The 22,618-nt window shown below is 40.8% G+C and overlaps 1 protein-coding gene across 2 annotated transcripts in view; it reads left to right on the top strand.

Annotated features, from left to right (window-relative positions):
• Ak5 (adenylate kinase 5) overlaps positions 1–22,618 on the top strand; it is a 253,017-nt gene that overhangs the window by 209,163 nt on the left and 21,236 nt on the right. For both annotated transcript variants that reach the window (XM_047529513.1, XM_047529505.1), the window contains exons 11-12: positions 12,908–13,071; positions 14,959–15,075. In XM_047529513.1, coding sequence (XP_047385469.1) covers positions 12,908–13,071; positions 14,959–15,075 — 281 coding nt within the window. The remainder of the gene's footprint in view (positions 1–12,907; positions 13,072–14,958; positions 15,076–22,618) is intronic.

The following is a 22,618-nucleotide window of genomic DNA, read 5'->3' as shown; positions in this document are numbered from 1 at the left end:
GGAGGATGCTAATGAAAAAGGTATATATATTCTCCTCCTCTCTAGCAGGAAAAGTACAGAGCTCACAGAGAGTCCAGTCGAATTCCCCAACTAATTCAGCTAATGAATCCTGGGCATCATTGACACATAATCATTCAGTCTTGATTTCAATACCTCAAATGACAGGATATTCACTATCCTCTGAATAATGGAAGAACCAATAACAGTTGGTCCTATTTGGAGTCTGTATCAATTAGGATTTTGTGTAGCTGAAAGCTTTTTTAAAATAATAATTGTAGCTTAACAAGGTAGAAGTTCCTCTTTCACGTAAAATTCTGGATATGAGAGGTGGTAGGAGTGGTATTACAAACTGTAGTCTCAGAGACTAACCCTATAAATAGTTTCTCTTCTGTGTGGTTTCTGCAAAGTCGTCTTATGACTACTGAGGGTCCAGTCATTATTTCTGAAGTACATTAAACAGGAAAGAAAATGGGCCAGAAGAACCTCCTTCTGCCTTTTAAGGACATATCCTGGAGTTGGGAGTCGCCATTTTTAAATTATATCTCATTGGTCCAAAGGACATTTTAACCTTTAAGGGAGGTTAGTTAATGTAGTCTATATTCCAGGTAGCCATTCTCCCACATAAAAATCATAGAAAGAAATAAGATATCATAAAAAGAAGTAGAAAATAGAGATCATGTTTCTACAATTAAATCTAATGCGGGCCTAATCCTCTAGCAGAAGTCAGTTTGACTTAAAAAAAAAAATTTCGTTTTAATCTTTCCTGGAAGGATTGAATGCAACAAAATAATAGAAGGAAGATGTTTGTGGAGTGAGGGCTACCACCACGAAAGCAGCAGGACTGATCTGAGTGTCCCAGAGACTGCAGTCCACTCTCAAAGCCAGAACAAACAAGCAGTCAGAGACTGCTGCCCACCTGTGCAAACTGCTTCTACTGGGGCTGCCAACAATGTGTGTGTGTGTGTGTGTGTGTGTGTGTGTGTGTGTGTATTTCTGTTTTGTACGGGGGATTGAACTCAGGGACACTCAACCACTGAGCCACATCCCCAGCCATATTTTGTATTTTATTTAGAGACAGGGTCTCACTGAGTTGCTTAGCACCTCACTGTTGCTGAGGCTGGCTTTGAGCTCTCAATCCTCCTGCCTCGACCTCCCAAGCTGCTGGGATTACAGGTGTGTACCACTGCACCCAGCCCGAATATTTTTTAACTTAAATACTGATTTTCTTTTTACAAAAATAAAATATCTTCATTCTAGGAATGTATATCAACAACAATAACAAATTGCCCAACATTTCAATGCCTGAGGATGGATGGTATTAATATTTTTTTATATTCTTCTTAGGTGTCTTTCCTATGTATATATTCATTAAATATATATTTTTTATCAAAATGAGGTCATGCAATTTTAAAACCTACTTTTTGTACCTAACAAAATCTCTGGAGCATCTTTCCAAGATAGTTTATCTGACTATATCATGCTACTTTTAATTAAATTTATTTTAACTGATACATAAAAACACAAAAAATTATAGACATTCATAGGTACCATGCATACATTGTGTGTACTATGTCATTTTTAAGTTTTGTTTAATTGAACTGAAACAGAAAAGCCAGAAAGTACACAAATCATAATGGTTCCGTTTGATGAAATTTCACTATAAATTTCATGATAAATTGAACATGACCAACACCCGGAACCCTCCTTGGTCCCCTCTTCTAATCACTGTCCCCTGCAAGGGTGACCAGAGACATTTTTTAAATTTATATAAATGGCTGGGCATAGTGGTAACTTGCATATTCCCAGCTGCTTGGGAGGTTCAGGCAGGAGGATAGCAAGTTCAAAGCCAGCCTCAGCAACTTAGCAAGGCCCTGAGCAAGTTAGCAAGACCCTGTCTCAAAATAAAAAATAAAAAGTGCTGGGGATATGGCTCAGAGAGTAAGCTGGGTCCAATCCCTGGTACAAAAAAAAAAAAAAAAAAAAAAGTAAACTTGTCTTAATGTGGTATTTAAGATAAATGACCGAGTGTGTGTGTGTGTGTGTGTGTGTGTGTGTGTATCACAAGGGGATATATCCCATATATTCTCTTATACTGTTATACTGTCTTCTTTCAATGTATCATTTTAATGACTGCATCCTATTCCTTTGCATTGCCTTAACTTATTAAGTTTTAGTTTGTTTAATTTTATAACTTATTATTTAATTCCTATTCTGTGTACTATTTTTTCTAATTTTTTCCTTCATTAAAAATGCTGTAATTAATATCTATGAAAATAAAACTAATTTGTTTACCTTTAGGATAAATACATAGGAATGAAAACTTTTAAGAAATTTTTTTATATTGCCAAATTGCTCTTTGAAATGTTCTACCAATTTTATATTCCCATCACAATGTAGAAGTCTTCCAGTTTCTATGGTTTGCCCAGAACTGAACACAAAACCTCAGACGTAATCCAACATCCCTCACAAATGTCCCCATCTGCTTTACACAGCCTCACTTCCTTTTACTGCAGATAGATTGTAAGCACAAATATTTTCCAAGTTCTCTGACAAAGACAAAAACATGAATGATAATGCTAGAAATGACCTTGGAGTAATAACAAGCTTATTTTCAGCCCAGCAACCTTATTTTGAGATGAGATTGCAGATGCTCAAAGAGGTAGAACATCAGAGCAGATTCCCAGTGAAATCTGTGCATAGAAAAAAGGTTACAAAGAAACAAAATGTGTCTGGCGTTTACCTTTGGGGACTAGGACTGTTTTTCTTTTCTACTTTTCCAAATTATCTAAGTCTTCAATAAGAAGTATGTATTTCTTTCACAGTAGAGAAAAATATATCTTCAAAAGAAAAACAGAATAGAAAGGACAGGCTAGGTTATGAATTTTCTATTGTGTTCATTCAATACTTACCTAAGATCCCAGTGTGAAGTCTACAAAATAGGAGTGGGACGGGGGGAAAGTGGCTTCATATATTTAAGAAAACACTGGAAGAGGCAGCACATTCTAGAGCAATGAATTCTAAAAATTGGGCAACCCAAACAAACAGGGCCTGACTGAAGCAACTTTTAAAGGTTCCAGTCTCCAGAGGTTTGAAAAGATAAATGTGCTTGGTGGGTTGGATCTGGAACACGCCCGGGAGACCTCTGGATAAAGAAACCAAGTACAGGTGACTTATGGTGTTTTCTTGGTGGTGGTGGTGGGGGGGGGAACGGTGTCCATTTATAACTCTTGTCCCTGTCCCTGTTTGGAGATGAGGTTAGGGTAAAATGGGGTTATGGTGGGGTGGGGCTAGGGTGCCAGGTGCTGGGCTAGAAATGCTCAGGAACCCACTCCATGGTGCCTGCTGTTTCCGGTCACCTAAGACCTGAACCTTCCTGTCATTTGTCTTAATGAGACATTTCACTTTGTCTCTGTGGCTGTGGTGGGTTTTGACCAAATGTATCAAAATCATAGACTTAGCAGTCAGAACAGATACACAAGCGCATCCCTTAGAGTTTCCCAGATAACAAATGATGGGGCCTGACGGTGTTGCAAATTTAACAAATAAAAATATAAGACCTCCATATGTTTTCACTCATAGAGAAAAAAGGGGGGTAGAACGGGTAAGAATCTCATGCAAATAGAAGGGAGACCAGTGACTTGAGAAGGAATCAGGAAGGAGGCGGAGGGGAGTGGGAGGTACTGGGGAATTAAATTAACCAAATTATGTTATTTTCCCTTACAAATATGTCACAATGAATTTCACTATTATGTATAATTGTAATGAACCAATAAGTTTTTTAAAAAGAAAACCCAATTTGAAATATATATATAACTTATATATATATATGTATATATGCGTTAAGTTTAAATGTTAGATAAACAGTGATGGTGTTTCATGTAATGATGTGCTGAGCGATATTTAACTGAGCATCCTGCATTTCTTCTGGCAACCGCCTGGGACCATGATGAAAACCTGGCTCCCAGCGGTCACTCCGACTGACTGAAGTGCGTGGGTGCATTTCTGAACAGCAGGTCTGTCTGACTTCCAGCAAGAAGGACTGGGAGGGCTTTACAGAGGGGAGGTTATAGAATGTAATGATCCTGGGGCATGGTTGGTCCTTGGCACAGTTTTTTTTTTTTTTTTTTTTTTTTTTTTTACATCTATCTCAGGGTTACCAATAGTACCAGTTTCAAATAGTTGTTGTAAAAGTTAAATTTATTTTTACAAATAAAACATATTTATTAGATAATGTGTCAAAAGCACGGTGAACCAGAAACTTTTATCTGAACAATATGCAACAGCTTCTCAAACACATTTGGTCCCCAGACGGTATCCCTGATACTAAATCGCCAACTGTGCCACAACTCTTCTCTCCAACTTGATACTGAGCTGTGGGAAAGTACCCCCCTCCCTTCTGCAACAGAGAGGAGTGGCTCAGCTTTTGGTAAGGCAGTAAGGAGTTTTATTAACTATCATAACAATTAGTCATTCTTGGTAGAACCATCATCTCAGCATTATTACTTTGTAAATATGAAAAGAAAGATCAGCTCAGCCTCCCTGCAGTGACCCTCAGGGAGTTCACAGCAAATTGCCTTCCTTAGATTATCTAGTATAGAAGCCTAGATAATCAGGCTAATCATCAGAATCACCTAGGGAATGTTTTTTAAAGATCATCTTTTTTATAATGAAAATACTTCAAACATACAAAAAGCTGAAAAGCATTTTACAGTAAACACTGGCATATCCACCACCTAGATTCTACCATTAACATTTTACTGTATCTTGTTTTATCACTTATCTGCCCTTCCATCCATCAGTACCTCTTTTGTTCTTAAAATTTCAAAGTAAACTGCAGATTACCTGTTTCCTTTCCCCAGGGAATTTTCTAGAACCATAAATTCCCAGGCCTCAGTGCCTGAGGTTTAGTGATCTACTGATTCAGGGATTTTTCAAGTCTCTCCCCCATCCCCAGCAGCTTCACCCTGGTAGCCATGCTGATGGAACCCCTACTATCCAAGACATCACCAGTCTCACAGCAAAGGGAAAAGAGCCTGGCCAAGCACATCCTAGCTGCAAAAATCTCTGCCTAAAAGTGGTATACATCCACCTGTACCCACATTTGATCTACCAAAGCAAGCACGTGGAATTCTTAAATTCAAAGAGGTTGTGTGCTAGTCAGCTTGCATTACTGTCACAAACACTTGAGATCATCAATGAGAAAAAATTTACTTTGGCTCTCAGTTTTGAAGGTTTCAGTCCATGATCAGTTAGCCCCATTGCTTTTGGGCCTGTGGTGAGGCAGCAGCATATCATGAAAGGGCTGCAGAACTGCTCGCCTCATGCCAGGAACCAAAGACGGAAAAAGGAAGAGACCAGGGTCTGACAGCCCCCTTTAAGGAACCACTCCAAGTTACCTAAAAACCTCCCACTAGGTCGCACCTCCTGAAGTTTCCACTACCTCCTCATGGTGCCAAGCTGGGTATCAAGCCTGCAACACAGGAGGCTTTGGAGGACATTCCAGCAGGGGGGGATGAACAGCCCTGCTGCAGGAAGGAGCACTGTGGAAAGGGAGCTGGAACATGTATACAAAGAATTACAATCCAGCCTCTTCTATTTACAGACAAAGAAAGTTGGTCCACAGAGGCAAGGTGATTTTCCCAGAATCACTCCGCAAGTTCAAAATAGGAGTGTCTATAATGAAGCTCTCCTAATTGCCTTCCTTGTCAAGCACAGAGCTGCTGCATGGAGCTCACAGGTAGTTCAGCCTTCATTAGATGATCTATTTCCTACTATATACCAGGCACTGATAAATAAGGCACAGTCTCTGCTATCATGAAGTTCCCAACCCTATTTAAAGTTCTTCCATATAACCTTCAGCTGACCCTATCACTGGCATTTCAACACATTCACAAATAACCCGAAGCAGTCGGTGCCTTTCAGAACTAATAGAGTTGTTGTCTGTGAGGATAAAGCTCTATTTTTCTTAACTGCTTATGGTCAGAGAGAGTCAGTTCCCAGCAACAGTCTGCAGAAACTCAGCATAGTGATGCAGCCCATCCTAGATGCAGGATGTTAAAAGTGATTCATGAGCCCAGACTGCCAGGGGATCATTCTTCGGGCACAGTCGGCTCATGGTCCGATAGCATTAATAGCTTTTCTCTGAAAAGGATCATCCAGTCGCAAAAACCTGAACCCAGTGTTGGGACCCATTTTCATTCAGAGAGAGAAATGTTTCAGGGGGCAGACATACGATAGATTTTTTTTAAAACAAATCTGAATATTTTCTAGAAATAGGATGGTTAGATTTGCAAAGGGTATTTGACACCCTCACAAGCTGTGACTATGAAGAGTATCCATCTTTAAAGATGTTAAAATAGCACCACCATTAAAAAAAAATGCTGTGTAAAACCCTGGGGTGTTGGAACCAGGAGGATTTTCAAGCGCCACCCCTGCTGGCTGCCTCACTTTACAGACGGTAATCGTGGTGTCAGAGAAAGTTTCGCTGGCCAGCTACTGTTCCAGGCACCAACATGCATCGCCTCATTTTGTCCTCACAGCCCACCGGCCATCATCACTCTGTAATTGAAGAGGTTGAAGCTCAAAGAGGATACGTGACTTAATGGAAGTCATGAACCTGGAACTCAAGGGACTAGAGCTGGCACTCTGGGCCACTAGGCTCCTAGACATTGGCTCTAATTAACAGTTGTTTGTGCCATTGCCCAAGGTGTGGGGACCGTGAAGTGAAGCGATTTCCTCTCTCTGTGACCTCAGCCTGGCTCAGGCTGCGAGCCAGGAAAAGAGAAGATTTCAAGGTGTCATTGGTTCCCAAGGTCGCTAAGGAGTCAAAGATAAGGAAGAGGAGGAGAAAGCTGTTGAATAATATGACAGTGATTCAACCCCTCATGAACTTTTGAAGCTCAATTTCAGAGAATGATGAGGTTGGAAATAGTTTCCAAGAAGAGAGGGAGTTGACGAATGGGAAAATGAGGGAAGAAAATAATTTTCGTCTTCTAGTGAATAAGAGGATTAAGAACAAGAAGACTAGGGAATAGGCTTGTGGCTCAGTGGTAGAGCACTTGCCTACCATGTGTGAGGCACTGGGTTTGATTCTCAGCCCCATATATAAATAAATGAATAAAATAAAGGTCTATCGACATCTAAAAAAGAAAAAATTAAAAAGAAAGAAAAAGAATGAGAACAGCCAAGCGCAGTGTCTCACGCCTGTATTCCCAGTGGCTCCGGCGGCTGAGGCAGGAGGATCACAGGTTCAAAGCCAGCCTCAGCAAAAGCGAGGTGCTAAGCAACTTAGTGAGACCCTGTCTCTAAATAAAATACAAAAAAGGGCCAGATTAAGCTCAAAAAAAAAAAAAAAAAAAAAAAAAAAAAAAAAAGAGAGAGAGAGAGAGAGAAGAATAAGAATGTTTTTGAGGACAACCGGGAAATATTAGAATACATCCATCCATGAAAACCTAATTGTTTCGTTTGATTGCCTGTCTGTATAGTGTTTTGTTTTGTTTTGTTATTGTTTTGTTACTGGGGATTGAACCCAGGAACACTTTACCACTGAGCCACATCCCTAGCCCTTTTTAAAAAAATTTTTAAGACAGGATCTCTCTAAGACTGTCTAGGGTTTTTCTTCACTTGCAGCTGCCTTACTCTGCCTCGTTTTGATAGATGACTACTAATAAGAATTTGTATGCGATCTCTTTATATACCCCACACACACACCTGCTGTAAATATTTGTCCCTTTTCCATCTCAAGAAGATAACCAAGCTTTGAAGTTTCATTTATTGAGTTTCTTGTTGCAGAGTAAAAAGGAAGTTACCAGCAGATATTCAGATGACAACTTGCAGAGACACAGATTTATTTCGAAAAGCAGATACATATTCGAAGGAGAATGTGGTTTATCTCAAGGGAGAGAGGTCTTTCAGGGTAAAACGAGGAACACATATTCAAGGGAGGATGTGGACCATCTCCAGAGAGCGAAGCATTAGTATTTACAGAGGGACAGTAGCAGGGACTGGACTAAAGTAGGAATCAAGGGCCAAGTATCACGATGTCCCTCCAGTTTTCCCTGCCCTTATGTATTGCCTTCATGTTACTTTTTGCAGGAAAGAGCACTGGTCAAGGTGAAGGGCAAGGGCCAAGCGCACATGCTGCTCACCAATACTTTGCATTTCAAAGGTTTGTGGGTGTTTCCCCGCACTCCAAGGGCTCTTGGGCACTCCTATTTTGAGATTCAGTCTACCTTTCCTCTTCTAGATCCCCAAATTCCAACTTCTGGTGTTCTTTTCCTTACCACGTTTCCCCTGTGTTGGCAATTGCTTACCCTCCCCCTACCTGAGTGAGGAGTCCCCCAGCCAGTGCTTCTGCAGTGGTGTTTACCCACTCAGAGCCAGCCCTGGCACACAGCTGTGATAGGAGTCATCTGCCTTCCTCCCTTCTCTGGTAGAAAGACCCAGCTCTGAGTCTCTTTGTTCCAGAGCTTTGTATAATGTCAGACCCATAATAGCTGACCAGTAAATGTTTCTCAAACAAAGAACTGAATTAATATGCCTCCTGCTTAACTCCAGGTCGTGCCAAGCAGTTAACAAGATACAGTAAAATGTCAACAAAGGACATTAATAACCAGCTCTGTGCCATCACTACGGAAAACACTTAAAAAGCATAACCCAAACCTAAGTGCATGCATTATTTTCTGTTTGGGATTCGGCCAGTTACCTACCTGACATCTTTATTTACCTGAACTTTCTCTCGGAGCCCAGAATGTGCTGTACCATGCCAGGCTTTCTATTTCATCCCTTTTCCCTGAGGCCAGTATGCAACAATTGCATAGGAGAGCTGTCTTTAAGAGTGAGTTTTGTCCATAAATAAAAAGCAAAATGGAAGAGGTGACCCAGGTGGACAGGCTGAGGTGACACAGATCATTTCAGTTCCTCCTCGAAGAGCAGCAGGTGCCTGAGAACAGATCTCCCTGGGCTCACAAGCCACTTGTACTGTCCTCTGTCTCCTGTGGACTGAGCAGAGTGAGAGGCTGAGGCGAGGAGTAGGACCTCACACCACTTGCACTTTTAAGCACCTCTGGTCTTACATGGGGAATTTTTAAAATTACATTTGAGATTGAGAATAAAGATTTTTTCACCTTTTTTTTCCCCTGAAATACTGACAGACCCCTTCAGCATGGAATTTCACAGTCTAGACTCTGTGTGAGTCACACCATGTGGCACCATGCATGGGTTTGATCAGGGTAGGAGCCTGGAGTTAAGGATACACTATCCGTCAGCGAGATGGCATGAACTGCGATGGCTCCTTATCTGTCATGGGTCATCTTGTCACCAGAGAACACGGCCCACTCATTCTGAGATGTGGTTCCTCAAAGATTTTTTTCAATGTTACAAATTATCCTGGAGGGATATCAAAGCCCCATTGTTTTTTTAACTTAAAAATCGTAAGTTAAGCCCTCAGACACATGTTAGTGACAGCATATGAGAATTCATGTTTCCACCAGCAGTTTTTTTGTGCTTTCATTGCAGTGAGAAAATCGCTTTGTTCCCCAGTTTGGAGCCAAGGGAAGAATCGAGTCATTGTATAGATTGCTTAAAATTCCACAGTGCCTGCACCATTTGGAAAAAAAAAAAAAAAAAAAATGCTAAGAATTTGCAGCTGTTGCTCCCAGGAAGGGTTTCTAACTAGGGCAAGGGAGGTGTTTAACACACAGCTATTGTTAATTTGAGTTGAAGTTTTTAATTGCCTTTGTATCCAGATTTATTAAATAACATTTTAGAAGAACATAAACTATAATAGTCATATTAGTAGGGAAGCTGAAGGAAGAAAATAATTGGAACACAATATTTTTGCCTTGTAAGCCAAGTCTGAAAATATCTTTTCCACATGACCAGCTACCAGCCATCCCAGGAAAAGAGTTTCCAGGTAAATTCAACCCACAGAAACCCCATGACCTCTGCAGGAGCTCAGCTGCTTACTCCTCTTAGTCATTTATCTGGAAGCATTTCTTCCCCTGAGTGGCCTTCTCTTGTTCCTACACTCTGCGTTCCTATTATATCAGGAGGCAGGAGTCTAGTGCTTGGAGCAAACATAGCATTAGCTGGGAATTGGCTGCTCCTTTAAGTGGTCTGCATTATTTTTGCAAGCTTCTGTAATTGCTGTTTTCCTATTGCATATAGCCCATCCAGGACAATATGCTATGAGGGGCCTAAGACCTCCCCACTTGGCTTACAGCAGCTGTATGGACAAGCAGAAGATAGAAAATGTGGACCTTTCTACTAATGAAAGACAAATCCTAATGTCCTTTAAGAGAGAAGTTCCAACTGCCCTGAGAGATTTTTATAGGAAGAGAGAAAAAAGAGGCAAATTGCAGAATAAGTTATAAATCCTCACTATCTTGCTAAAATTTCAATTGTTATTTTGCCTTTTTATTAATGTTAAATAGTCCCTTTAAATAGAAAAAAACCTGCAATTCGTCCAACATTTATGAAGCACCTGCCACGTGCAAAGTGCTGCACTGGGTGCTGAAGGTACCCAGAGAAATCTCTGGGTCAGGGGGTTTGGTGAGGGACCGGGACACCCTGTAAAATAGTCAGAAGCACTGGATGCTGTTGGTACCCTGCCCAACAGAGTTGAGGGTGGGAGGTGATTCCTGCTGGGAGGGGAAGCACCCAAGCTGAACCTAAGGCTGAGGAGAGTCTGCATAGTTAGAAAGAAGCCTGAATGGGGAAAGGAGATGTAGTATGTAGCTGTACACACACACCATGGATATATGTGTGGACTATATAGTGGAATAGTATTCAGCCTAAAGAAATAGAAATCCTGTCACTTGGCAACAGACAACATGAGTGAGCTTAAGGGACATAATGCTAAGTGAAAGGAACCAGGCACAGAGAGACAAATACTGAATGATCACATTTATATATGAAACCTAAAAAGTCAAATGCACAGAAAGAGAGAACAGAATGATGGTTGTCAGGGACTGGGGGTAGGGGAGGTGGAGAAAGATGGATCCAAAGGTGTAAATTTTCAGTTCTAAGGAAAATAAGTTGTAGAGACCCAGTGTACAGCACAGTAACTGTAGTTAACAATAGGGCATCATATACTTGAAATTAGCCAAGAAAATAGAGGGTACATGTCCTCACTTGAAAAAAGAAATGGTAGCTATGTAGACAATGGAGGCATTAATAACTTCACTGCAGTTATCATTTCACTATATAGTATGTATGAGATCCTCACAATGCATACCTTAAGTTTATACAGTTTTTACGGTTATACCTTAATAAAGCTTGGAAATAAAAAGAAAGAAAAGAGGAAGAAGGAGGGCATTTCAAGTCCAGGACCAGGAAGAACCAAAGTTTGATGAGTGGGAAAATTACGTGTTAAGCAAGACAAGAAATAGAGAATTAACAAAAGTGCTTATTATCCTAATTTGATCATTGCACATTATATATCAAATTATCATACTGTTTCCCATAAAGGTGTACACATATTACATCTCAATTTAAAAAAGAAATGGATTAAAGAAAAGATGAGAAGTAAACTGGAACTTGATTCTGGAGAGTGGACATGCCACTAAAAATAGCTTGGATTTTATTCTGTGGAACATGGGGAGCTACTGAATGCTGTGGAGCTGGGGAATGACATGCTTTTCAAGGAAATCACCCTGTGAGCAGGTTTGCTGGACCTCAGAGTCTAAACCATTCCCACATGCAGAGGCAGAATGATTGCCATTCACCGATCAGAGAGCATGAAGACCCAAACTGTGATGGGTGAATCTGACCCCAGTGGGGAAGAGAGAAGGGAGCAACTCTGAGGTTTTAAATCCTTCCTCTAATACTTACACAACCCAAGGCCATGGAGGCACCTTCTCTGTGCCCTCACTCCCCATCCTGGCATAATACCAGTGCCTGCGTCTGAAGGCTATTCTAAATCAATGCCTATAAAGTGCTTGGAACGATGACTGGTACAGTAAGCTTTTGGCAAAGGTTAGCTATTATTATTTTCAGATGTAAAATGCTACAACTTAGCAACTAATTGAACTTGGCAGGGAAAGGGAAGGAGTCAAATATCTAGTGTTCATCAAAGGAATATGGCAGGCACTCAGAATTCATAATAATAACTAGAGAAAGTGGAGAAAAATTACGTTGAGGGACACATATAAAATTCCTATAATCTTCAAAAGTGTCAAGGAGTCCCAGAGCAACCGTGTCTTACTGAAGGAGACCAAGAAGGACATGACAGAAGGACAATGTGTGGTTCTGAACTCAGTCCATTGGCTTCAAGGGACATTGTTAAATCAGTTGAGACAATTTGAAATTCGAACAAGGTCTGAAGTTATGTAAGAGGATGTGCTTGTTTCCTTGCTTATAGGAAATGACCCTAAAATGTACCTGTCTGATCCACAACAATGTTTCAGAATGTTCTTTGTTCTTTGCTTACAAATCTGTAAATTTGTGATTGCTCCAAAATAAAAGCAATTTATTCTCAAAATTAACAGCTAGTATTCCTGAAGTAACTCACTAAGTATCAAGTTTGTGGCCAGTACTTTGCACCTCGGCAAGTACAATTCCCCAGGAAACCTCTCGGACTCACCTCTATGCCAACAGAGTCCTGTGCATCAACCTGTGCCCCTGCAGCAGCTGATCCCTCCCCTCACACACTTACAACTACTGTAACCACTGCTTGTGACTTGTCACTAGCACCTGCCCCCTCCACAGACCATGAGCTCTTTAAGGCTGAGGACTGTCCCACACTCTCCATTTGTATCCATGGCGCCCAGCACAGCTCCAGATTCATCCCAAGTTCTCAGTACATGCTCGGTGAGTGAACTGCTGAGGTTTGCTCACCATGGTGGCCACAGTCAGAAAGGAGTCACCAGACTTGGGACGCGTATCTGACACATAACTTTTTTTCAAGGTGGCCCTGGCTCTGGCAAAGGCACACAGTGTGAAAAACTGGTGGAAAAATATGGATTTACACATCTCTCAACTGGTGAGCTCCTGCGTAATGAACTGGCATCAACATCTGAAAGAAGCAAATTGATCAGGGACATCATGGAACGTGGAGACCTGGTGCCCTCGGTAAGCAATGTCAGGAAACATCTGCCTTCCTTGGTGGTAGAGGTGTTGGGACCTGTTGTGAGGAGTCTGAGTTGCCAATGCAAAGAAACCCAGAGGGACAGACAGCAGCTGTTTTACCTCTCTTCCTTTCTAACAATCCAGAGGCAGGCAGGTCGCCTCTACAGACAACTCGCCTGCCTCTCTGTGTTTGCTTGGCCAGCCCCCTAAATGTTACCCTGGCTCATATTTTCCCCAAAATCCAGCTCACACTTCAGAGTTAAAAAAATCTTCGCAACAAAGATAAATGTGGTGGTGCAAAGCCTAGCATGAACCCCCCGCCCCCAAAAAGAAAATAACCGTTTGGTCTAGTTCTAGCAGATGTAATAGCCTTTTCTTGAAATTTGGCGTCTTCCTTGAGGAATTTAAACCAAAATGTCCCTTTTCTTAATCTTTTTTTCTTTTCAAATTACCATTCACCTCTGAGAAGCCAGATGCCATGGGTATCAAAAAACATTCATTCTTGCAGGTTCCTTGCTAGGCTCTGTACTTTAAACTTATACAATACAATCCCTATTGCATAAAGTTTTCCATGTCTTCCTCAATCAGCTGGAGTCTTCACCACCTGGAAGCCAGCATGGTCCTCAATGAAAGGAAAGTAGACCCTTGCAGCTGCCTGTAGCTGATCCCCTTGTGCCCACCCACTCTTTCCCCACCATCTATTCTTTCCACAGAAACCAAAGTGATTTCTTTAAAATGTTTATTGAATTGGCTGTTCCTTTCCACAGAACCTTCCAGTGGCTCCCCACAACACTTAGAATGAAATCCTGAGTCCTGCGCATGGCTCTGGCCTCCACTGTTATTCCCCACCCCCACCTTACCAACTGCCACCCAGTCATTGGCCTCCAAGTTGTTTCTCCCATACCTCCAACTGTTCCTGCCTCAGGGTCTTTGCCCGGGTATTTCCTCAGCCCAAGTGCCCCTCCTTCACTTATTTGCATAGTTTGCTCCTCCAGTTCATCCAGATCTCTGCAAATGTCACAACTTATCAAAGAGGCCTTCCCGACCATCCCATCTAAAATAGCATCTCCAGCTTCCTTTTCTCTTTGCCCTGCTTTAATTTGTGCCTAGAAGTTATCTTTAGCTCACTATCATATATTTATTGCCTATCTTCCTCATTAGACTAGAAGTTTCATGAGGAGTTACTCATAATTACCTGGGGAGGATTCTGACTATACTTAGGTGCTTACATTCCCCACACCCTGCCAAAGGCCAGGCAGCAGGGAACACCTCTGCCTCCTCAAAACAGGCAGCTGAGTGCATTTCTCCTGAGCTCTTTCCCAGACTCCTCCTTTATTGCCCATAAGCACTTATTAAATACTGATTTTTAATGGAGAAAATGTTATCGCTAGAAAATGATAGTCACACCTACTGAAAGTCTTTTCAATTCCGTACATGTCAAATTGTATAAAATATGTACGGGAAAAATTAACAATGAAATATATTTTGTTCCATTTTGGTATACTTTTAAACTACTATGATGCCTGATTCATGGAGTGCTGCCATTTGAAATAGGGCTACCATAGTTCATGTAATTTAAAATACCATGGTTTAAAGACTCCCTAGTCAAATATAACCAGTAAGAATGCACTGGTAAGAAGAAGAAGAAAAAAAAAAAAACTAACAATTACACTGTGACCCAGCACACTAATTTTAAGATATCTAGCAATTTAATGAGCATTAAAATATATGTGGGAGGAGTGAGATGAGGAATTGATAAAATATGGAATATTGCTGTCTGCTGTTGATCTTGTCTGAACCTTCCTCCCTCCTTCAGTGGGATGACTGACGGAGACTCTGGTATTTTAGTGCTGTTCAGCTCGGGTCCTGACCACTCTCCCTCTGCTCCAGGGCATCGTTCTGGAGCTCCTGAAGGAGGCTATGGTGGCCAGCCTCAGCAACACCAAGGGCTTCTTGATTGACGGCTACCCTCGGGAAGTGAAGCAAGGGCAAGAATTCGGATACAGGGTGAGCTGTTGTTATGGGGATCATTCTAGGAGAAAAATGGGGGACATCCTTGACATCAGGGGGTAAATTCAAAGTCTGTTCCTTTCCCAATTACATTAATCAATCTTTTCATTACAAATGGCAAAAACTCAACTCAAACTAGCCAAAAAAGAAAGAGGTAGGATGGTACAAGGAGGAGATTCACTGACTTAAATAACTAAAATGCCCAGTAGCAGTTCAGACGTGGTTGGATCTGGGTATTGAGATTTCAATGGTCTCTCTCTCTCTCTCTCTCTCTCTCTCTTTCTCTCTCTATCTCTATCTCTCTCTCTCCCTCTTGGATTTTTTCCCATTTGTGTTGGCCTCATTTTCTTCCTGCTCCAGGCTCATATCCTACCATCTAAGTGACCTCACAGAAAAGTGTTTCTGTTTCCCAGGGGTTCCAGCAAAAGCCCCTTTCATTATCCTGGATTAGATCTATCAGAGAATCATTTACTATGGCTAAGGGAAAGGGGAGGTAAGGTGCTGACCCACCCAAGGAGGAGAACCACAGCAGGGAGGGGATGGGGCACCACATCAAAGCCACAGAGACTGAGCAAAGAAAAGCAAATTACCACAGGAAAAGTAGGGATTCTCTTACCCAAGAAGACAGGGGAATGGATGCCAGACTGACAGAATCAAAATAAAACACACACAACTCCATCTCTCACCATCCCAGCCTCCCCTACTCCTGCCCTCTCCTACTAAGGATGGTGGGTCAGGGCCACTCACAGAGGAGAAGTAAAGACCATCCCAGCAGCCAGGTATTGAAGCTACTCTGAGCTGGGTCCTGTGCTACACACTATACACATTGCCTATCATTTACAAAGTCCAGGCAAGAAGGGTACAATTGCCCAGTTAGATCCTGCCAGAAATTCACGTTTAAATTTATTTATTTATTTATTTATTTAATACTGGATATTGAATCCAGGGACCCTTTACCACTGAACTACATCCCAGCCCTTTTTATCTTTTATTTTGAGACAGAATTTCACTGAGTTGCTAAAACTGGCCTCAAACTTGCAATCCTCTTGCCTCCAGCCTCCTAAGGGCTAGGATTACAGGTTTGTGCCAGCAAAATTCATGCATGTATAATCATCTCTTTAGAATAGTTTTATAATATTTTCATATGCTTTCCCTCATTTGGGTTTTTAGAAATGACCTTTTTAGATAAATAGAGGCATTGTCCTAATATTAAAGGTAATGAATTAAGCCCAGAGAAGTTTAATGACTTGTCCATGACCACACAGCAGATGAAAACTTACTTAAGTAACAACTGCTGATAGGACTAAGATTTGGAGAGATCCACCTCCATCTACCTCTAACACTGCAACTTTGATTAAGGTGACTTGTACTTGTGTGCTTATTGTGGTTTATTTGGCGTTTATTTTGAGCTCCCTCTGAGCCTATTTTATGTAACTTCTCTACATGGTATTTCAATTGTTCACCTTCCCTGGAATTTCCTACTTGCAACCAGAATCAAAGAAAAACATTTCAGGTCCAGCTGGTGAGGGCAGGGAGAGTAGCTATGTGACTAGAGAGGTTCTGCGCAGTCTTTAGTGGGGGACACTCATGCACCAGAATTATAATGAGTTTCTTTTCACAAAATAAAACCACTTCAAAAGTGCAAACCTCAGTATACATCAACTGGTTTTTGACAAAATGGAATTGGGAGAATTGTTTGGTTTTTATGATTATGGCAAAATGTATATCACAAAATTCTACCATCATAGCCATTTTAAAGTATATGATTCATTGGAACTAAGTACATTCCTACTGTTGTTTATCCATCTCCAGAACTCTTTTCACCCTGCTAAACTGAAACTCTGTACTCATTAAACAGTTTCTCCCCCACAATCCCTGGAAACCACCATTCTACTTCCTGTCTCTATGAATTTGACTACCCATCTTCCTCTTATAAGTAGAAATAGTAGATTTATCCTTTTGTGACAGGTTTGTTTCATTTTGCAAAATGTATTTAAGGTTCATTCTTATTGTAATGTGTGTTAGAATTTCCTTCCTTTTCCAGGTTGAATAACATCCCATTGGCCATAGTAAATGGTTCTGTGATAGGCCCACAACCTAATCCAGAATAATGAAATTCAGCTTTGAGGCTTTTGTTGGACCCTTTCAGAACATTTTTCTGTGAGGTCCCTTGGATGGTAGGATATAAGATTAGAACAGGAAGAAAATTAGGTCGACATGAGTGGAAAAAAATCCAAAAGAGGGAGAGAGTAAGACCATCAATGGACAAATCTGAGTACCCAGATCCAACCAAGTCTGAACTGCTACCAGTAAATATATCACATTCTGTTTCTCTGTCATCCATCAGTGGAGATTTGGGTTGCTTCCAACTTCTGGCTAATGTGAATAATGCTGCTTTGACCATGTGTGCATAAATATTTGTCCAAGTTCCAACTTCCATTTCTTTTGTGTATTCCCTTAAGTGGAATTGATTGATCATATGGTAATTTTATTTTTAATTTTTGAGGAACTGCCACACTATCTGTGTAGCTACATATTGCCAGCCATAGTGGCTGCACCACTTTACATTCCCCAAAATAATGAAAAATAATAATTTCTCCTCACCCACACTCATTATTTTCTGAGGGTTTTTGTTTGTTTTGATGGTAGCTATTTTGTCCATCACGGATATGAGATGGTATCTCATTGTGGTTTTGATTTGGATTTCCCTGATGATTAGTGATAATAAGCATCTTTTCATGTGCTTTTTGGCCATTTGCATATCTTGTTTGGAAAACTATCCTTTACCCATTTTTGAATCATGTTGTTTGCCTTTCATTGTCATGTTACAGGAATTTGTTTGTTTATTTGTTTTCTTTTTTGGTACCAGGAATTGAACCCAGAATGCTTAACCACTGAGCCACATTTATCCCTTTTTAATTTTTTTTTTTTTTTTTTTCTTTTGAAACAGATTCTCACTAAGTTGCTTAGGTTGATCTTGAACTTGTGATCCTCCTACCTCAGCCTGAGTTACTAGGATTACAGGTGTGAGCCACCATACCCAGCTCTTTTTTATTTTGAGACAGGGCCTTACTAAGTTGCTGAGGCTGGCCTCAAACTTGCTATCCTTCTATCTCAGCCTCCTGAGTTGCTGGGATTACAAGTATATGCTACCACGCCCAGCTGTTACAGGAGTTCTTTATATAGTCTAGATATTAATGCTTTATCAGATTTATGACTTGCATATATTTTCCCCAATGCCATAAATGGCCTTTTCACTCTTTTGATTGTGCCCTTTGCATGGAAGTATTTAATTCCGAGGTAGTCTAACTTACCTATTTTTACTTTTCTTGCCTGTTATATTAGTCAGCTTTCCATCACTGTTGCAGAATACCTGAGAAAGTCCATTTAAAGGAGGAAAGATTTATTTTGGCTCAGTTTCTCAGGTTTCAGTTCATAGTCTCTTGGCTCCCTTGATTCTGGGCCTATGATAAAGCAGAGCAGCGTGACAGGGAGGGTGTGGTGGAACAAAGCTGCTCACTTCATGATAGCTAGAAAGCAGGAACAGTGGGGGCAGAGTAGAAGAAGGCTGTGAACAAGTAAATAAAGAACAGGGGTATTTTTCCTATGCCACATTAGAAGCTGGGCCTGTGTAAGGCTTGGGGTTTGAGGAGTCTCCAGAGGCAAGGACAGTGTGGTTCAGTAGTCATGGGATTGACAGTTGTAGAAACATACAAGAGCAGATGCCTTCCAACTGCCACAGGGTCCAGGCTTTCGGGTGGAGAGTTCCCTTCCAGGGAATTTTGCATTTATCTTCTCTGTGAACTTAAGGTCAGAGGAGTCTGGGAGAATCCTGGGAAGTCAGGACAGATCATGCACTTGCTTTGAAGTGCTGGGAAATAGGAGTCTTTAAAGTTACTCTCAAAGGTAGTAGAATGTTCATTTGAAACCCTCAAACTATTAAGGATAAAATACACATTCTCCACCCTCCCACAGCTACTGGGTGCAAACAACACAATTATAATCCTATTCTTCTTTTGAAGCTCTTAAAACTAGATCCAAAGACAAATCCCAGAACTTAGGCCAATGATCTTCCAAGTCGTTTTGAGCAGTAATGGCACTTTTGGGATCCTTGTAAGGTGTATCTTTGAAGCACATCACTCATAAGGTCTGGACTCAGAAAACCTGGAATTTCGCTACTGCCATATATTAGTGTGACCTGGGCAAATCACTCAACTTCCTAGTCAGCCTCTCTCTAAAGGATTTTGTGAGCATCAAATGTTATAACATATATTAATGTGTTCTTGAAGCTATAAAAAGCTATAAAATATCATCCAGTTTAGGGTCACTCATTTTTTAATCACACCTCATACAAACCTCTAAAAATCTCTACTAATCACCTCTTCCTCCTTTGCTTATAACCTAATGAAGTGTTCAGGGCTGTTTGTTGCCTATTGTTCTGTTCCCAGACTTTCACTACATAGAAATTGAGATCATCCATGCAGTCCTCCCTAAAGTAAAGCAACACCCTCCTCCCCCTGGGGCCCCATTCAGACATGTTTCAGGATGTGGCAGCAAAGAAACCTAACTAGTGTTAAAGGTGAGAGAGTCACTAGCCTGGGACTAGACAGTTTCAACCATTGCAAAACTTCATGATACTATTTCAAAATACATGCAAGCATCCCAGTTCACTACTGAACTACAAAGACAGTCTTTTACATACTGCTGGGAGGAGCTTACAACGATCAAGAGCGACACTGGTCAATGTTCATAGCTGCTCAATTCCCAATAGCCAGATTGTGGAACCAACCTAGATGCCCCTCAATTGATGAATGGATAAAGAAACTGTGGTATATATATACAATGGAATATTTATTACTCAGCCATAAAATATAATAAAATTATGGCATTTGCAGGCAAATGGATGAAATTGGAGAATATCATGCTAAGTGACATAAGCCAATCTCAAAAAACCAAAGGACGGGGGCTGGGGAGATAGCTCAGCTGGTAGAGTGCTTGCCTTGCAAGCACAAGGCCCTGGGTTCAATCCCCAGCACCGCCAAAAAAAAAAAAAAAAAAAAAAAAAAACCAAAGGATGAATGATCTCGCTGATAAGCAAATGATGATATATAATGGGAGGTGGGAGGGGGGCGAGGAAGGAGGGACTGTATAGAGGGAAAAGAGGGGTGGGAGGGGTGGGGGGAAGGAAAAAAATAACAGAATGAGTCAAAAACTATTACCCTATGTAAATGTATGATTACACAAATGGTATGCCTCTACTTCATGTACAGAGAAACAAAATGTATCCCATTTGTTTACAATTTTAAAAAATTGCTAAAAAAAAAATATATATATATATATAGCGATACTGGTCAGTCCCCAGGTACAATGACTTTTGAAGATTCTATCAGTTAAGCAGGACATAAGAGAACACAGCTTTCCACAGTTGTGTGGTACCATACGTACGCAAGTGCTTTAAACCTGACCAGGAAAACAAAGAAACTACAAACAGAAGAGCTCCTGTTGACACTTTAGTGCTCTGCAGGGACATTTGACAGCCTCCTCCAAATTACAGGCGAGAAATTAATTTGCAATTTGGCAATGATAAATATGAACAATTGATATTCTCCAAAGTTGCAGAGTATTCGACTTGGCAGAGAGCAGAGTGAGTTTTTTGTGCGTACATTAGGTCTGCAACTGTGTTCGAAGCCCAATTAGGCCTGTATGGTTTTAAGCAGACTACAGAAAGCCTCACCAGCCTTTCTGCATCAGAGAGATTGATGTGACCACCTGTGGTCTGAGAAAATTCAACTCAGTTAGTCAACTGACACATTTGCATAGCTATAGCAGAGATGCAAGGTCCTTTGAGGACTTGGCTAACTGTATATGACATTGCTAAAGATCAAGCAAAGTCTGTGTGTGCTTTCTCTATTACCTTCCTGTCTTGAGGCTGGTCCCCACCCTCCTCAACCCACTCCTTTCCCCCCACTGAATTAACAGTCTGTGCCTTCAGTTTCCAGAGTGATATACTGGGGAAGCAAGGTGTATGCATGTGAAAGGGACAGAAGGGATGTGAAGGGGGAGCTGGAGCTTCTGATCATCATCCCAATTGAGAATCTGCTTATAGTGGCTTTGATATAATAAGCCTGTACTCAGAGTCTAGATTGGCAACTCACTGACCCAGAGGCAAGTCACTTAACTTTTCAGATCTCAATTCCTCACCTATAAAGTATAGGTTGACAGATTTCATCTGTGACTATTGGAAAGATTGGGTGGAGTCCTTGAAAAGTGCCTTTTTGCATTTATAAACATGAGTATGCTATTCAGTTAATTGTTAGGGTTTTTAAATAATATTTTTCCAGCTATAGAAATAATAATAATATGGTCGGGTGTGGTGGCGCACACCAGTAATTCCAGAAATTTGGCAGGTCAAAGCAGAAGGATCACAAGTTTGAAACCAGCTTCAGCAACTCAACAAGACCCTGTCTCAAAATAAAAAATAGAAATAAAAAGGGCTGGGGATGTGGCTCAGTGGTAAAGCACCCTGACATCAATCCCTAGTAACAACAACAAAAAAATTTTTTAACTATATAAAAATCATGTTTTGTGCATATATAAATATGCCACAGAGAATTTCACCTTTATGCATAAGTAAAAAGAACCAATCAAATATATATAAATAGAAGAGCCAAAAGAAGTCTAGTAGAATAGAGGAAAGAGAACAGGGGAGGGAGGGTAGGAGGGAAAGGGGAGAATCATGAGCTGAAATTGAATTCCATGGTGCATGAGTTTGTCAGGATGAACCCAACTACTATGTGTAACTATAAAGATCTAATAAAAATAACAAAAATAAAAAGTATATGAATATGAAGCAATATGCGAAAGTATAAAGCAAAGAATAATTAACCACCTATTAACATTTTGATGTTTTTCCAGTCTTTGTTCTGCCATTGTTATATAGTTAAAAATCATACAGAATGTAAGAGTAATAGCCATTATGTTTTCAGCACTTTCGACATACTGAACCAAATGCTTTACATATATCATTTGACTAATCCTTAACAATCCTGTTTAGTAGGTTTCATTACCCCCATTTTACAGAGTATCACCTCTAAGAGGGCTGTGCACTTAGTCTGGCTGCCTGGGGGGAAACTGAATCACTTTCCTGTTGTAACTTAATCCCCTATTAACAACAGTCAAGTTGAACAGATAGTAAGAGGCAGAGGCACCCTCTGGACTTTTCTCTTCCTGGAGACTGAGTTGCAATTCTGCCTGTAGATTTTTTTTTTTTTTTTTTCCCCCTGTGGTGGTGGTGCCGGGAATTGAACCCAGGGCCTCCTGCAAGCAAGGCAAGTGCGCTACCAATTGAGCTATTCCCCAGTACCCCCTGCCTCTAACTTTAACTTGAAGATGATCTTCCTGGGTGTATGAATGATGGTATTACTGTTCCTCTGCCTGACTACTCTTAACTCCCATTGTACTTTATGGGCAGAAACAGTGGTTTTGTTCAAAAATGTTATCTAACCTGTGGTCTCTTCACAGAGACTTCAGCCAAGGGACT

Source organism: Sciurus carolinensis, chromosome 1 (genome assembly GCF_902686445.1).
Source record: "Sciurus carolinensis chromosome 1, mSciCar1.2, whole genome shotgun sequence".
NCBI classification, from domain to species: Eukaryota; Metazoa; Chordata; class Mammalia; order Rodentia; family Sciuridae; genus Sciurus; species Sciurus carolinensis.
Note: the sequence above shows the minus strand (reverse complement) of the source record. Positions and strands in the feature narration are given on the sequence as shown.